The following is a 17,943-nucleotide window of genomic DNA, read 5'->3' as shown; positions in this document are numbered from 1 at the left end:
GTCAAGCTTCCTTATTAATCTCATTTTTAAACTTCCATACTCTTCTTCCCACTTGCCAGCTCATCTCTGGAAATAGAGTCCAAAGGTCAAGGCTGCCTCAGATCCTAGTGAAGATCATTTCAACTTCAAGGACTTCTGCTTAATTATTTTTCTTTTCTTCTTTCCTTTTTTCTCTCTTGTTTTCTGTTTTTTCTTTCACTGGCAGTACCTTTTAGCTGAATTATGCAGCATGATGAGCTGGAAATGGCACAAGCTACCCCCCTGTGTCTTCCAGTGCCTGACATACTGTAAAGTTCTTCAGTATTAGCTGCAAGAGGCATCACACTACCAAAAACTTCACATCTTGTGTCGAGGAAGTGGTGGTTTCTAAAATCCATTATTTCAAAGATTTATGAGATGAAAACAGATGATATCAGTGAGGACAGCTAATTTGAGTTTTACTCAGAGTTCCTCCATCTTTCTGTGGTTCAGTCAGGCACTGGGCAAAAATTTGATATCAGTCTGTTTGTGATTATAGTAAAGAGTGGAAAGGGTTGGTATATGGCATCATGACAAGCAAGTATGTAGTCTTGCCAGAAATTTGTAACATGGGCTCTGAACACACAGGTTGGCAAGTGCTGGACATGTTACAAAAGCAGCAGCAGGTGGGAATAGTTGGCAATAGAAACTCCAGCCTCTTGGCTGACCAACTCAGCCATAACAAAAGGTTCTGACTTACTGATCTGCTCAGCTGACATAATGGAGGATGTAATAAGAGTACCCCTAATTTATTGCTGCAAGGGAAACTGTGCTGCTTCTCTCTTCTCCTCCTTCTGTTCCTTCTCTTCCTCCTCTTCCTTCTTCTCCTCCTATATAACTTATGTTCCTTGATTTTCCCTAAATATTTTGGTCATTTCATAAACAGTATTGCTCATATCCCATGGTAATTTTGCTCCAGGGAGGAGATCTTTTTGATGCTATCACTTCCACCAACAAATATACAGAGCGGGATGCCAGTGGGATGCTTTACAATCTGGCCAGTGCCATCAAATATCTTCACAGCCTGAACATTGTCCACAGGGATATCAAGCCGGAGAATCTACTGGTAAGTGAAGATTTAGCTTTCAGTATTGTTGATAACTTGGGAGTGTGTGTGAGAAGGTTGCACTTCTTCCTCCTTCCACACACCCATCCAGTTTATTTCAATGTTTTAAGTAATTGGTTTTTTAATTTTAACCTTTGCATTGTGAAGCTCTTCTAAGAATAACAGCTATATTTAACAGTAACATAAGGTGGTATGTCTAGACTGTGGGACACAGCAGCAGAGTTATTCCTGGGATCACTAGAAGTGACCTTTTAGTAAACTTCAAGATAATTTCAGGTTTCTTATGAATATAAAAGTGTTCTGTCCTCAGCAGACTATCCTGTACTTTTGCCTCTGCCTAAGTAATTGGCAACACTTTAGTTTTAAAAGTATGATGCGTGTAAATGCTGTACCCTAATCATGTCACACATCAGAGCAGAGACAGGAAGAGACTTCAGTATCCTTTCTTCCCCTACTGCATCTCCCATATAATTCTATAACACCTTTTATTAAGCCACTTTCCCAAACAGACAGACTAAATCTTCCTTTTTCTGACTGAATTTGCATGAGCCTTATCCACTGAAGGCAATGGAAAACGTACCATGACAATTAGTCTTATGTCTAAGAATTTTGCACTCTTGAATGCAGCACTTGTATCCTTCACATAGGTTTATTTCTTCTCATTAAATTAACTTATCCTGATTATTTCAGTGTTTTGAGTTTTCCCAAGTTTGCTGACATGTTCCAGCTGTAACTAAGAATTGAGATGTCCCAATTCTCCATATGTTCTGCAACCATGAAATAATGTTCATAGAATCATAGAAGATCAGTTCTTTCAGTTTTTTGCTCTCTGCCATGACGTTTAGTCCTGTTTGACACTGAAGAGGTTTTATGAGAAAGTTGAGTGAAGTAGATCTTACAAATTTTCCAGAGAGTGGAATTTTTACAGTTGAAGTTCCTCTAGTGGCAGGTGCTTTTGCAGTTCTGGGTGAGGACATAACCTGCCCTCATTTTCCAGAAACTGCTGAAAATATAGTGGATATAAGTTTCACTAGACAATTATGAATGACACACTTTTCTCAGCCCTTGTGCTCCTTGTGCTGCACTGGTGCTGGTGTTGATAGGTGGCTACATGCAGATGTTGTAGCAATCACATACCAGGATTCATTAATGCTGTGCCAGGAGTGTGCAGGAGGGTCTTGGTCTGGGGCAAGGCTTGCCCTGCTGGTGTTTTGACTTGTCTATAAATGCCTAAAGTCTATTGTTGTCAGACTTAAGCTTCTGGGGGAAGAGAGAAAGGTGGGCTTTTGATGGGGGCAGCAGGGAGGGAATTAGATTTGCTTGCAGAGCTTTTCTGCTAATTAACCACTACCAGACATGATCACACTTTTCGCGTTGTAGCTGAGTTGTTTCTGAGTGACTTTTCCAGTGTTCTGCATTGATACTGATATTGAGCAGTGAAGGTGTGACGTTTAACCTCCTGAAGCATCCTAATTCTCGAAAGCCAGCATTTGATTAACAAATTATATTAATTCTCTAATGTTTATCAGGTCCTTGAAAGAAAAGAATGCAACTTTAGAAGAGCACTTTGGAACTAGCCTTATCTGAGCTTACCTGAGCTCTGACCCCAGCTCTGACACCGGCCTTGTTGTCTCTGAACCTTTCTACTTCTGTCTTAGCTGTCAAATGGAATGTGTGATTCCTTGTGTCAGAAGATTGCAATTAGTTATTTTCACGGCACTTGAAAAATGCCACAGGGGTCTTAGCCTTTATTTTGCTAAATGCTTTCTACTTGCTTTTTGTAGCCTGCCCTTTTGCTTGCAGCTTTTTAACCCCTCACCTAAGTGATCAGGGCAGTGTTTTTCCCTTGTTGTTCTTTTGCTATGTCTTTCCCTCCGTTATTGTCACAGCAACTGTCATACTGCACTGGCATGTGCAAAGGGCTGGTGGTGTTGTTATAAGAGGTTCTCCTGGATACTAGTGTGAGAATTAGCCCTTTCTCCCCTGCCTTTTTCCTGCCCATAGGTTGTAGCTTTAGGTTTCGGGGAACCTATAACAGGCCTGCCCAAAGCAGAGCAACTAGATGGGGTTGGGAACAGCATCTACCCTGGTCAATGCATGTCCCAGGGCTAACAGCCCCACTAGCAGGCAAAAACAACACGGAGAATGAGCAAATTACTTGAGCAAAAACATGAGGAGTGAAGGGAAACATACTACTCTGGAGAGGGCACCCAGAAGAGGATGTTCATCTGGAGCCTCTTTATTTCATCTGTTACCAGCCCCTTGGAGAGCCTTCCCCTTCCCCTTCTCCTTTCTCTCCTTGGTTTCTCCTTTTCCACAAAAGTAACTTCCATGCTTAGATTTGTGCTATAGGCTATATATCCTGCTAGTAAATCTTCATCTGTGTGAACCTGTCCTATGTGCAACACCCATTTTTTTAGTAAATGCTTAAATATTATCCTCAAGCTAATTATTATCCTTATATATTATCCTCAAGGCATGAAAAGGCTACCTAACAGTCAACTGTCTAAGGGTTTAGGGTATGCTGAATACCTGTGATGTTTTAGGTTTTTTAGGTTTCTTTGTTCTCTAAGGAGTGTCTTCCATGTTTTCATTGAAACATTTTTCATAATTGCTGCTATTTAGCATGTTTATTTTGTCAAGTCATGGGATGTCTTTATAGCCATATAATAAACCCTAGAGAACAACTTCTCTGACTGTTGCCATCTGCACTGATCACAAGAGCAGCTTAGAAAATACTGACAGCATTTATACTAATAGGATACATATGGTGGAACACAATTATGTGTGGCTGCATTCAATTAGTGTTGTACAATTACACAGTTTTATTGCTTAGTTAAAACAGTGAAAGCACTTCATAGTGGGCAATTTGCACTAATCCCCATTTCTTTAACTGCCCTTCAGTATTTAAATGCAGTGGCACATGCATAGCATTTATTCTGAATAACATGAGCATTACATTATCTTTCCCATTCCTTGACTGGCAAGTAACATACCACAGCTTCACACTGGGCTCCTTTTTATATGGAGTTACAACGGCGTGAGGAAAAGTTACTTTTTTCAGTTTTACAAGTCAAGTGAAGTAGTTTTCCAAGGAAGGTAATTCCTAGAAACAGATGAGGTAAAATACTAGAAAATACACAGTATCAAACCTTCTGCATTGGTAAATATTGCCAAACAAACCTCTTCTGTAATTAATTTCTAGTGTAGATCGGTCACACAAGGTGTGGTCTGTCAAAGGAAGAAACTTACTAATGTTCACTAGGTTAGCACAATGCAGAAAAGGCCCTGTAGAAGATAACTGCATGAAATAGAATATGGAATGCTAATTAGGCTGAATCCAGCTCTTAATGTCTAAGTGCACACTTTACATTTTCAGCAAGAGAATATTTAAAGCCCTAGTCTCTAGACTTTAATTAAAACTGTTGTTGAAATTAGATTTATTACTGCCATCTCAGAGAGCACTTTCTTTAGTTTCAGGAACCAGATGTATTTAACAATCTGTGTTTTTAATAAAACCATAATTGCCTTTTTTTTTTTTTTTTCCCAGTGCTTTTCTATAAGCATATCTTTTTTTCTGGCTTAGTAGAAGAGAAATGTGAATCCATTTTAAATTGCTGGTCCTCTTAAAGATCCAGTTGAATTCTTAAAAATAACATAATGAAAAGAGAAGAATTTTGTGTATTCTGAGTGTCTGCTTGTGGCTGTATCACCTGGTAAGCAGAGATTCAGGACAGACAGGAGTTTTCTCTCTAGAAATGACTAACATTAACAAAGGAGAAACTGGGGGATGGGGGCTGTATAATATAACTAGTTATTATGAGCTATAGCAGATCCATAGTGAAGAGTAGTGAGAGACTTTGAGGATTTGTTTTTGTACCAAGTGAACTGTTCAAGGGTCCCTTGCAGAATTTATTATGTTTTTATAAGAAAAAAATCTAGTATCTTCTTCTTCAAACAGTTGTAGATAAATGTGATTTCAGATTTAGGAGTAGCTGGTCAAGATATGTATTGATGATTTTGGTTTTGATTGAGAAGTATGGTATATTCTATTTATGCACAGTTTTGCTGCTAATTGTTGTTAGGATATCACTGTTGGGAGCCAGACTATATGGAGCTTTGATTTGGGTTGCAAAATAATGAAGTGATGCATTTATACTAAATGAAGGCCTCCTGTAGACCATTTCCATTTTTAAGGTGCCGTTGTAGAAAATATATCAAAATGGGAAGCAAGAACTCAAACCATCAGCTGAAGAAAGACTCACAGCCTCATGTTTAAGTTAGATATATTTTTGGGGGGTGTTATTTGAAACTTTTTTTTTTAAAGTTTTCACTGATTACAAGTTTAAGTCTGTTCTTTTGCTCTGAACTAGCCTTTAAAATCATGTATTTTTTACTGATGTTTTTAGTGTTTTTTCTTGTGACTTCTAATCTCCTTTTGCACCCATAAAAACCCACGAAAGATCACACTGCTGCTGTAAAGACCATGTTTTAAGACATGGTCTAAAGGTTAAGGGTTTTCACGTATATCCATTAGCAGCCCTAACTGCCTACGTCCCACTGATCATGACGGCAACATGACAGCAAGACACTGATTGGTGTTTAACAGTCATCCAGGGAGAAGACAGCATGTCTAGGTGAAATAGTCCAGCCAGGTTTGTGTCCTGTGATTTCAACACAGAGAAGAATCCGGAACAGTGCAGTCACTTTTGTATTACCTAAGTAATTGAAGTTCCTCTGCAAACCTTTAAGCTCTCTGCAAGTGAAATGAATAAACTCAAAACTCCTACACTGTGAATTGGCTGTCAGTGGAGAGTTAACCTAGGAAAGCCACTGTTGGAACGCTATGCATTTGTTTCTAGGTTTTAGTGTCTAGCAAGTGGTATGTCCCTTGTTGGCCAAGTAGTGAGATAAGTCTTTCCTGAAAACCCTGACTGCCTTCAAGGGAATTTGTCCAAATTATCTGTGAATTTTCAAAGCTTACAGAGAAATATATTGAATGTAAAGAGGAGGAAAACTACTGTAAATAAGGAGGAACATTTCAGGCAGTTAGTAAATTATGTGGTAGTTACCTTGATGATATTGTGATAAACCTTTCAATTTTCCTCCTGGTTTAGGTTTATGAACACCAAGATGGAAGCAAGTCCCTGAAGTTAGGGGACTTTGGCCTAGCAACAATTGTGGATGGACCTTTATATACTGTTTGTGGGACCCCAACATATGTAGCTCCAGAAATCATCGCTGAAACTGGGTAAATCACTTCCAGTAATGATTCATTGATGTTTACACAGTGGAGCATATTCTCAATGTTGTGACAGATAGGAGTTCTTGCAATTAAGATTTTTATACTGCCTTTGCTTGGCTACTTTGCAGAATCATGACTTATAGGATAACTTAGTTGGAAGGGACGTCTGGAGGCTGCCTTATCCAAACCAGCTTAGAACAAGACCAGCTGCGGAGCTGTATTTGTCAATCTCTGCCAGTTGTTGACCTCAAACTTCTCATCTTAACACTGAGTTACTAACTAGCCATTTATAGATACAAGAAGTAATTCTTAAACTGTTCTCAGAAACTTCTAACTACCATTCACTTAATTTTATTTCATTATCACACACTGTCCTCTTCTCATTTGTTCCACAGAGTAACTGCCTGCTGGCTTGAGCAGGCTGTGTCACCTTTGCAGACTTGCAAAGATGATAGGCATCACTGTCTAACTCAAGAATATGAGAATATGCCCAATTTCTTCTGTGCACTCACACATTCTGATCTAATTATAGTTTTAAGATGTAAATGTAAATAATATTTGAAAACAGAATTAAGATTGGTAGGTAGGTAAAATTCAGATGAGAATTTATAAGAAATTATTAATAATTCTGAATGTTTCCTCTCTTTTTGCACTGTAGTCCATAGGAGTCAGATGTCTCTAACCATGTCTCTCACACTTCTAGATATGGATTGAAGGTGGACATCTGGGCAGCGGGTGTGATTACTTACATCCTGCTCTGTGGATTTCCTCCATTCCGTGGGTATGGACTGACCTATTCTACCATCCTTATTATGCAAACTAGTCCCTATACTGCTTTTGCATTAAGTACAGAGATTCCCAGTGGTAAAAGTTCTCTGCTCACAGGGTTTGTTTTTTTATTTTCCTGTGCTCTGCATAGTGTTTTGTACAAACCCCATAAATATCTGTGATTTTACTGTAAGATCTCTGTCTCATGTTTGTTTATTTTAGTTTAAACTTCATTGCATTACGAAACAAGAGCCTCTGTTACAGGTTCTGTGTGCCTTTGCCTGATGTTTTAAATACACAATGAAATAAGCATCTTCTTTCATGGACCAAACACAACATATTTTGTGGCTGGTAAAAGGTATTTAAAATGTAAGCCACTTAATAAGGACACATCAGATCTTTTATTCCCCTCAAAGCAATTGCAAAGTTGTGGACAATCCAAAAGACAAGCTGGTTACTACAGAAAGAGTGCACCAAACGCACTGTGTTTCATGATCTCACCATTCATACCCATCCATGGCTGCATGCTTGGGGGGAATCAACAGCTTCCATAAACATACTAAGGGATCAACAGTTAAAAGAAATTTCAAAAAGTTAATTGAAACTACTTCTGGAAATAATTTTTTGGGGGTTTTGTTGTTGGTTTTCTTTGGTTTTTACCTTACAGAAGTGGAGATGATCAAGAAGTACTTTTTGATCAGATTTTGATGGGACAGGTGGATTTTCCATCTCCATATTGGGATAATGTTTCTGACTCTGCAAAGGTGAGTTTTACAGCTGCTGATACTTTCTTCTCCATTATTATTTCTAGTGGGAGTATCTAATGCCTGCTGTTCTTTCACAGTGCTGTATTTGACATGTCTCATACATCTCCTGCTATTCCTATAAACATACTGGTCACCGAGTATGTTGTGTGGTTACTCTCTGTTAGACTCCGTGTGGTTCGGAAATAGACCCTGTTCTGAAAGGACATCATATCTCTCTGTGATGTTACACAATAGAAAAATGAGTAGTCCTTACTGATTAAGAAAAATTTTAAGTAACTTTGGTTGGCCTACACTTCTTAGCTTGAAAGCTCCCTGGGACTGTGCTTTGTATGTATTGCTTTATTGTTGTAATGTGGTACGAAATACAGACTTGTTTGGGTCGTAGTTCTTGGACTGTAGCCTTTGGTGTCCTAAGGCAGATACATCTGGCTTTTACACATATGTGGAGGGTGATCAGGCCTAGCATTTTAACCTGTTAGCTAGTTAGGTTAATGAATGAGATACAGTCATAGAGTTTTAAGTCCTCTAAACCACATCATTGTGTGGTTTAGAGGCTTCATGTCATAGCATCATTAATAGGAACTCCGCAAGTCCCTTGCCAGCGGTGTTTCCCTGTGAAACTCCTTCTTCCAGATAGTTCAGTCTAAAATTTCTGTTTTGAAGCATTAGCCTATTCATTTAACTTACCTTTGTCACTAAGAATTACTTGCTTTGTTCTTTGTTCATACACCTTTATTTGCTGCCATATTGCCATCCTATTTTTGCCATGGACTCCACTCAGTGGTGAAATTAGATATATGTTTATCTACATGCTAGTTGAAAACTAGGTAATTGTAGAGAAAATCAGAGGATGAAAAAGAGTTTTTAAGTGTTGGGGTTCTTTTAATATTTTCTGTGTCATTTTTACAAGAGCTTAAAGTAAAATTCTAGATTTGCTGGCTTTTTTTTCTTACAGAGAAATTTTCTTTTTCCTAATGGGAAGCTAACCTAATTTGATGCAACCATCTGTTTTGCACATTATGTATGAAGTGCTTTTCTGTTAAACAGTGGCTTCAGAACTGTAACTCAGAACTGTCTTCTAGCTTTTCAACGTATGGTTAGATATTGATTTAAAAGTGCATCTGGAAGTTCAGCAGTTCATCGTTGTTCTACTTTTTAAATAATATATTTCTGCAGTTGGTAGTTCACTCTCTCTTAGAGCACTTTTACAAAATCAGTTCAAGAGCTCTTTAGTGTGTGTTGATTTGTTCTTTAAAAGTGTTCCCTAAATTTGATCCAGTGTTCCATTTCTCAGGAACTTATCACAATGATGCTTCAAGTAGATGTAGATCTGCGGTTCTCAGCCTTGCAAGTTCTTGAGCATCCATGGGTTAATGTAAGTATTTTCAGACTTGTAGATGCTTCTTGCAGTCTGGCATCTTTGAGCTCTTTCCTGTCAAGGCCCTGCTGTGCCCTTTTGAAAGCCAGCACATTCTAGAATTGCCACAAATTTAACTGGAAATAAGCTGGGTTACACACTTATTTAATGTATACACATACCTTGGAGTTTACACTGTTATATGCATGCTCAGCTACATTTTCTCTGAAATATTTTGAGCCGGGTTTTTAAAAAATATCTCAATGACATTTGATAAATTAATATTTCTAAAAGTCATCTTGAAGCTTCAGTGACACATTTTGTTCTCCTAAAATCAGATGAACTCAAAAATCTCAAATCATGATTAAGAGTTACTGCAATATAGTTCATAAGATTTAACTACTTGATCCAGAATGAAACAGGGAAACCTTTAGAATCATATTTAGGTTCTGATGATAATTTATATTTGTTAATTATTTCAGACTATTTAACATGTCTTAAAATATTTGGATGACAAGAAATAAATATGGGACAGTCTATATTCAAATTCAGAAGAGACAACTGAGAAAAAAAACACAATTGGGATGAACAGAGAAAAAAAAATGAAGGAAGAAGAAATAATGTTTCATTTTGTTTGTTGCAAGTTTGAGTGTGCAGCCCTCCCTGGAATACTATTTGGTCCCTCAGCTACTGTATCCAAAACCCCTTTCCCACTAACACACTATTCTAAAAATTCAAATATACAGTAACCTCAGATGTTAATTTTTTATAAAAATGTCCTCCATATCATCCAGAGTAGTGGTGATCAGTTAAGCATTTAACAAGTATGTGTTTAAGACTTGGGGGCTCCCTTGTTGCCCAAACCATTTTTTCTAAATTGTAAATGTTTTTATCATGCAGAGGACTTCTGTGATGTACAAAGAGTGCAAGGATCCAGGAAAACATCTGATGAAAATCTTTACATTTTTAAGATGACATTCAAGCACCTGAAATACTAATTTTCTTTGGTGCCAGGGGCTGTCCTTGAAACACGGTGTTCTGTCACAGTTTATAATACCTTTTGGTGATTGAGGTGTCTCTATGTGCCCATGGGAGGAAGATGGGTAGAGATTTCTGGAGTTCTGCAGGGGAAGAGATTGAAGTGACTATCAGAAGCCACAGAGAGGCCAGGTCACCTGCAGTGTCAGCCTGCACGCTGCTGCTGAGATTATTGAAATGTCACTTGTTTACACCATTTAAGGATGTAGTCACTTATCTTCACCTTTTTCTGAAAAATATATTTGAAATAATAATGCTACTCCCAGACACTATTTTTTTTAAATTCAGTTACACCATGATGTGTTTTAGGAAGCCATTTTAATGCAGTGTATTAAAGAGTACAACTCTTTGTTAGTAACCTGATGGTGATAGTGTGCAAGTGACATGAAGATCTGCTCCCTGCCCTCAGTAGTACCTGCTGATGGGGATGGCAGGGGAGAGGGGGCGAGGACTAAAGACTTTTAGCACTCCAGAGCTCTGCTAACAAAACCTGAGCTCTGGTTACTGAAGCATCTTGGCAAATTCCTGAGTTTCTGTGCAGTAAGTTAACACGTGGAACCCTTTGCCAGAAGGTGCTGTAGAGGACAAGCATAAATGGATTCAAAAGGGAATTTAATACATTTTTGGAGGATGAGCCCATTGGAGCTTATTAAATATAGTGGTCTGGATATAACTCTTGGCTCACAAAGTTCTTAAGTACTTGGTTGGCAGGAACTAGAGGATATACCAGGGAAAGTTCAAGATCTATTTGTCTTTGTTAAAGGTACTACTTCTTAACAGTGACAGCAATGCAGTATTAGAAACAATATACAGTGTTCCATTCATCTTTGGTCTAGCTCTGCTGCACTTCTTGTAATCTTATGCTGGTAATAACTCTCTGCAATCAAACCTGTAGAAATTCAATCTATAAGTAAGTGAAACAAAAATTCCATGACATTTCTGTAATTCTTTCTTTTCTGCCCAATTGCTGCTTTTAGCAACTGAGACGAATCAATATTTTGTCTTCAGCAATACGCTAAAGATAGTTCATAATGCAGATCAAAACTGCTTTTGAATTCTCATATGTGTCCTCCAGATATTTTTTCTGGAAGGAAAAAAAACGGCTCTGGGACCAGTTCAGAAAAGTGCTTGAACATTTTCCAAACATTGCTCCTATTTCAAGGCATCACACATGGAAGCACTTAATATCAGGCATAAAATTAACTCGATGGCACTACAATCCTAATTCACATCAGGAGAAATAAGAACATGGCTGAGTTGAAACAGGTGCTTAAATGATTTCACGAAAAAAGGCATTTCCTTGAAGTATGTCTAGCCTAGCAGACACAGTAGAAGATAGCCTACCAGGGAGAGCCTGCTGGTGCAGCAAGGCAGAATGGTACACTGATCTTAGATCCAGCTACGCGTCCCCATGCCATCACCTGTTTGATCAGGTGCAAGTCTGTCACACAGCCTCCCTCTACCTCATTTTCCCAGCTTCAGGACAGGGAATTAATTTACTCATCACTTTTTACAAAACGCTCTGCAATCTATGTGTTGTAATTACCTGAGCAATTATCGGCATGCTTTCTGAGAAGAAATGGGGAATTTTCACCTACACTCCATTTTCACAGGTAACCTGCTTAAATACTTTTTCATGGCATCAAATGCTGGGCTTATTTCCCTTTCTGTCCTGGTTTCAGCTGGGATAGAGATTCACCACAAAACTTTTCTTATTTCAGTTTTGAACCTGTAAAGTGTTAAATCCGCAGCTAAAGTACTAGATAAAACAGCTGGCTTGAAAAACAGGCATGTGTTTTTAAGAAACATTTTCTCTCTTTGATCAAACCTTTGATAGAAGTGTTGTAACTGCTTACACTGTATAAAACCATTTTGTAGATTGTAAATAACCATTCCACTTTATAGCTGCTTACTATGTGATTACTTGGTAAATTGCTGAGATTCCTGGAATGTGCTTTGACAGTTTCAGTAGGAGCAAACCCTCATTTTAGTTTCAGTTTTTGCTATAAAAATAGCTGGAATCCTCTTGGAAACTGCAAAACTTGTTATGGTCAGAGTCAGACCAGTAAAACAGTTCCTATGTCAATGATATTCCAGCTGTTTTCAATTCAAAAAAAACAAAACCTGAAAAGATGTTGGCTACATGCCACTGCCACAGATGGAGATCTTGAATTCTAAATGCAATTCAGCAGCAGCTCTTTGCCCCCTTCATTTAGTTTACTCAGTCATCTCTCCTATGCAGTACACTTGGACCTGGAAACAAATCCATCAGTTTATACTTCCCCTACAGGGACCCCAGCTCTTTCCTTTACCTGCTTAAAGTCTTTGCAAAACCAAAGAATTATAAAAGAGGCTGGAAGCTTGAAATCCAGCATTTTAAACATTGATGTTATTGATAACCTGAAACAAGCTACAGGACAAACTTACTCTTTTTTTGTTGTATAAGTAGTAACTGTTTCCTAATACATCACTGAGCAGCAAATGCTGAAAGGAATGGACTGCATTCCCTAAATCCTTCTCTGTTAAAATAATCAACATAAAATCTGTGTTGTTGCTGGAGGAGGAAAGATGGCACACACCAGCCTAAAAAGAATTCAGAAAACCTGAGGGGTTTTTTTTATTTATTTCCTTCCTTGTGTTTGCCTCGGAAATTTGCGTGCAAAAGAAATGAATAACCAAACAATAAGTAGCAATAAGCGGGATATTTGAAAGGAAGTTAATTTAAAAAGACATTTCTTGTTTTGTAGCTGCACTACTTTTGGTTACACCTTAGGACACTGCACAAAGAAAGGTTTCCCTGTAATCCCTAGAGGAACCATTGTTCAAAAGCTTTTCCAGCACTTCTATTTGCTCCGGATTCCTGCTGTTATTTGTATAATAATCTATTCATCTGATGATTTTAGACCTGGAAAGTAAAGGTCTTATGACTAACTTGTGAAATGGATATAACTCCTTCAGGGCAGTAGGAGTCTGGAAATCCTGAACTTCATTACATCCTTTTAACGCTTCCTTTTCCTTTGAGTGGCAATGCATTCTGCCACAGAGAACAATGCAAATATGAAACCAATTTTTATTAATTACTAGAATGACTCCAAGACCCCATGCCTTTTTTTTTTATATATATATATACTATTTTGATTTCTGTCAAATAGGCCATGAAATGTATTTTGTGGAGGATGATTTAAAAAAAAAACAAAAAAACCCAACAAAAAACAAACAAAAAATCAAACAAAAAACACAAATAAAAACAAAACCAAACATCTATTAAAAAACCAATAACACAAAACCCAGAAGTATTTTAACATTCCAAGCAGTTTACATTGTCCATGTGAAAACTCAAATTCTGGACCAGAGTTTTCAAACACTCAATGAATTTTGACTGCTCAGTTTCTGAGTCATGGACCGGAGAGCTCTTCTTTGAGAGCATCAGCAGTCAATGTTTTCTGAAGCTCATGACCCTTTAAAGTGCCCTGATTGAGCACCAAAAATCACTAGTCGTCTTTAAAAGATCTTGTGATTACTGCTAAAGTTGAGATGAGATTCTGTGGTCCTAACCCACTGAAAAAAACCCAAAATCTTAAAAATAGGGAAATAGGAACAGTTAACCTCTTTGGGGTCTGACATCCTTCCCATTACAGCAACCCAGTGAAATTCTTGTCAGCAGTGTTTACCCTATTCTCGAATTCTACAACTTACCCTGCTGAATCTGATCAATCTGATGGTTTTGTTCTTGTTTTGTTTTTTTGTTTTGTGTTTTGTTTTTTGTTCGTTTGTTTCTTTTTTTACTTCTTGCCTTTCAAAAATGCAGAGCATCTTGTTTTGTATTTAGTTTAACAGCTGTCATCTCTCACCCTCAATAGCTATCTATTTTATTGTTGACTGAAGTGATTCCAGGAGCCAGCCTAATATATACTGACTTGTTTATAAAGCGCGTTTGAATAAAAAAATGATAACTACTAAATGTCAGGTGGCACCAACAGTAGTAATAAAAATTTAGTAATGATAGAGGAATTTCAATATATCCCTATGCTGCATCTTAAATTGAGCTGTGAAATATTTCATCTAAAAACTGGAGCCCAAACTATGTATCTGTGGCATGTTGCCACCAAAAGTGTGGGTGTGGTGCTTCACCAATAAAATATGACCACAGTCTTGGTAACTATTGTCTTCTCTGTAATTTAGCCTTTTGACAAGATGACATGAATGTTTGGCAGGCTTTCATGTCAAGAAAGCAAAGAGAATGATTTTATTTTTTCTCCCTCCTCTAGTGAAGAGAAATTCACTTTACAAACTAGCTTTCTTCTGGGAAAGGAAGGTCAACGGAAAGCAGGTTATTTTTAGGGGTCATATACTACCGAGCCAAGACTCCCCGGTGCTAGACAATAATCAGCTACTGGGTTGTATTGTTTTGTTTTGTGTTTTGCAGCTGTGTGCACTTGACCATATTTTGCCAGCTGAGACATTTTGTTAAGGGGTGAGTAAGGGATCTCTAAACACAAACTCCCCAAGCTAAATAAAAAACAAACCCTACCAACCTCCCTAAAATTCCCATATGCTCACTGAACTCGTGATTTACTGCAGCAGCTCTGTAAGTCTTTAAGTGCACTCAGAATTGCTGTGAAGTTACAAAAAAAAGTGTCATCTCTCTCCATTCTGATCTTGTTTCTCGTTTGCTTGTATTCTGCTATGATTTTGCTTAAGTGGAGTTTAAGTTCTTAAAACTTTTTCAACATGTTGTCAGCTACACACACCATGCAGTACTAGCTTGGGATGACCATGGTGTGTGACCAGTGACCTGATATCCTGCATGTTTTTCTCCCTATTCCACCTATTCTGCATATTGTTGCCTGAAATCCTGCATATTCTGCTAGCGGGGAAGTCTCACTGAGCAGTGGCTTTTTGCACATTTTTCAGGCATAAGGATCTTTTCTACAATTTCTAAAAAAACTCCCCTTTTCTTGGGCTTGAATCCAACCCAAGGACTTGCACAAAACTGCGAACTCCCTTCTTTCTGCTATGGTTTCATCTCAGCATGGAGGTTGCTGATGTGCCTAGGTACAGATATCCAGGTTTTCTCTGCGAAGCGGGATGTCTCAGCTGGAGGGAGGCATGTCCCAGACCAGCTGCATGGTGTCTGGGCTGGAGAGCGTGCACAGCCGGGTCACTTGGTGTGCACTGCAGCAGAACATGTGTCTGCCTCTACTTGGCCATTCAGTTGTGTACCTTCTTTTACTTCAGGTTAGCTCAAATTGAGAACATATACATTTTGGCATGGAAGAAGAGGCCACCCACAGCTGGCTTCAGCCCTTCTCTGCTTTCCCAGGCAGTCTGTGCCTCTGCATTCATGTACCTTTCCCCACAGCATCCCAGGCTTGTGTGCCTTCAGACTGAGGGAAGGAATTGTAGTGCCTTTCTTATCAGTCAGAGGGAAGGTTGGAGATTTGATTTGTGGAGGTGGTTTTGGTTTGCGAGGATTTTAGTACAGTACTGTCATAGTCTGTGGGGAATGGCACCACAAGCCGTGAGCTCACGCCTGACCTGACCTGGCCTGGCCTGGCCTGCAGACATGTGCAACGATGCATCCTGGAGTTGGTCAGGTCTCACCCTCAACCCCCCCGAGGGGGTCTCAGCCAGGGCATGTCTCAGTTCCTATCTTATCTGGGTTTCCTCACTGTGGGACTCACTGAATTGTGGCCACATCTTTCACCCAACCCTGTAGTCCCTGAGTGTGAAACATTTACAATGATACAAGGAGCTTATATGTGTCTCTCAGAATTCTGGAAGATCCTTTCCTGCATCTTGCCAAAATAGGGCCTTTTGTTTTTGTAATCTCTTGGATACTTTTCACTTTTGAGGTCATTATCATTAAATGTATGTAATGAGTAAACAGAATCATAAACAAGTCTGATTTTATCAAACTTCAAAATATTAATGGACCTAAAAATAACTGGGCAATGGTGATTAAGGCATGGTAAAAATAAAAATAAAATGTTTAACAATTATTGTAATTAACATTACCTAAAATTTGCGAAGATTGAGTAAAGAAGAAGAGAGAGAGACTGGTTCATGCCATAATATGTTCATCTTAGAAGTACCTTAGATATATTGGCGGAGGCAATGATTGACCCATATTTTAATACAAACTTTTTGTAAACTTTTCTGTATTGACAGGCGTTATCAGAATCACCCTGCAATTCCTCCCTTTTGCCTTTTCTCTCTGAAGTTTTATTTTGTTTTATTTCTCTGCAGGATGATGGCCTTCCAGAGAATGAACATCAGCTCTCAGTAGCTGGGAAGATAAAGAAGCATTTCAACACAGGCCCTAAGCCGAACAGCACAGCAGCTGGAGTTTCTGTCATAGCAGTAAGCATCTGAATTACACAGCTGAAAACACATCTATGTGCCCATCAGACAGTATGTGTTAGGACATTTCACTGAAAGAAACCAGAGGGGGTTAATCTTTAGATAATTCTAACATTTAATTAATATAAGCATAGATTGGTATTCTGCACAACTTCTCCATTGATTCTGCTTGTGAGTCACATTGTTATTGAACAGCCCTAGGAGATACAACTGTACACACAGTTCCACATTTTACTAGAAGATCAGTGGACTTAACTCCAATGTAGATTTGACAATTTGAACTATGGGATCATGACATTTTCCTTGGCAGCATACTCATCATGTGGATTGAGGCCACAAAGAGGTTTGCAGCAGAAGGGCAGCACCACTTTAAAATGGAAATTGCTTCAAAATTTTAACTGAAAATCTATATGGCAGCCTAAACTTCTCCTCTTTGAAGACATGAAAGAGAACAATGATGCCTCACTGCTGTCTTCATGGTTTATAAGTCTAGCCACTTCAGATTTAGCTGAGCATCAGCATTTTGTTGTAGTGCCACACGCAAGCTGCTTGCCTTTCAGCAGAAGCACTTAACTGGGTAAAGACGTAATGGAGCTCCTTGCTGCCTTATGTCATCTTGCAATTCCAGTCGAGCCATTCTAGGTTAGAATGTGTCAGAGCTTCTGAAACTAAGCTTGACCAAACTTTTAGCCAAGCTTTACTGAGGTTTCAATGGCATCCTTGGTGTAGCATACATACCATAAAACTGTATTTTTTTCTCACAGATGAACATGTGTATTAGTTATACATGGGCACAGAATATATTCAGCATACGATGAGGTTACTCATACTAATGCCATTGAATAGTAACATGCACATCTTTCACATTTTTGATACATCTGCTTGTGTCTGTAAGCTTTTCTTTATTACTCATAGTAATGTGAACGCTCCAAATAGTCACTAAAACTAAGTGACATGTTAAACGTAACCATTCCCATATCAGATTACTCAGTGTTCATTCCCAGCTTCCATAAATTGCAGGTGGTGTGACTGCACATGTACACTTTCTTGTACTGTTTCCACTTTCATGTTTCTCAGCTCAGCCCCTCCAGTGTTGAGAGTTAAATCAGCATGAAGTAAGCTCAGCTCAGCACATGCAATCTGGCTCACAGGTGTGAAGTGCTTGGGCAGCGAAATGGATACTCTCTCAAAGTTACTTGGTATAAGTACTTAAAATTTCAAGCTGTGCCTCTCATATTTTTTCTTTACTCTTTCCTACCCTGAACGTCCTCAACATGGAAGCAAGTTGTTCCTCATGCTTTTCCTAGATTTTCTCAGCCAT

The 17,943-nt window shown here is 38.6% G+C and overlaps 1 protein-coding gene across 3 annotated transcripts in view; it reads left to right on the top strand.

The window, feature by feature from the left end:
* Window positions 1–17,943, top strand: part of DCLK1 (doublecortin like kinase 1) — a 241,751-nt gene that overhangs the window by 201,616 nt on the left and 22,192 nt on the right. For all 3 annotated transcript variants that reach the window (XM_050332448.1, XM_050332449.1, XM_050332450.1), the window contains 6 exons: window positions 938–1,084; window positions 6,202–6,335; window positions 7,033–7,110; window positions 7,765–7,861; window positions 9,159–9,239; window positions 16,509–16,622. In XM_050332448.1, the coding sequence (XP_050188405.1) occupies window positions 938–1,084; window positions 6,202–6,335; window positions 7,033–7,110; window positions 7,765–7,861; window positions 9,159–9,239; window positions 16,509–16,622 (651 nt within the window). The remainder of the gene's footprint in view (window positions 1–937; window positions 1,085–6,201; window positions 6,336–7,032; window positions 7,111–7,764; window positions 7,862–9,158; window positions 9,240–16,508; window positions 16,623–17,943) is intronic.

Source organism: Myiozetetes cayanensis, unplaced genomic scaffold (genome assembly GCF_022539395.1).
Source record: "Myiozetetes cayanensis isolate MyiCay16 unplaced genomic scaffold, myiCay2020 scf5-8, whole genome shotgun sequence".
Classification (NCBI taxonomy): domain Eukaryota; kingdom Metazoa; phylum Chordata; class Aves; order Passeriformes; family Tyrannidae; genus Myiozetetes; species Myiozetetes cayanensis.
Note: the sequence above shows the minus strand (reverse complement) of the source record. Positions and strands in the feature narration are given on the sequence as shown.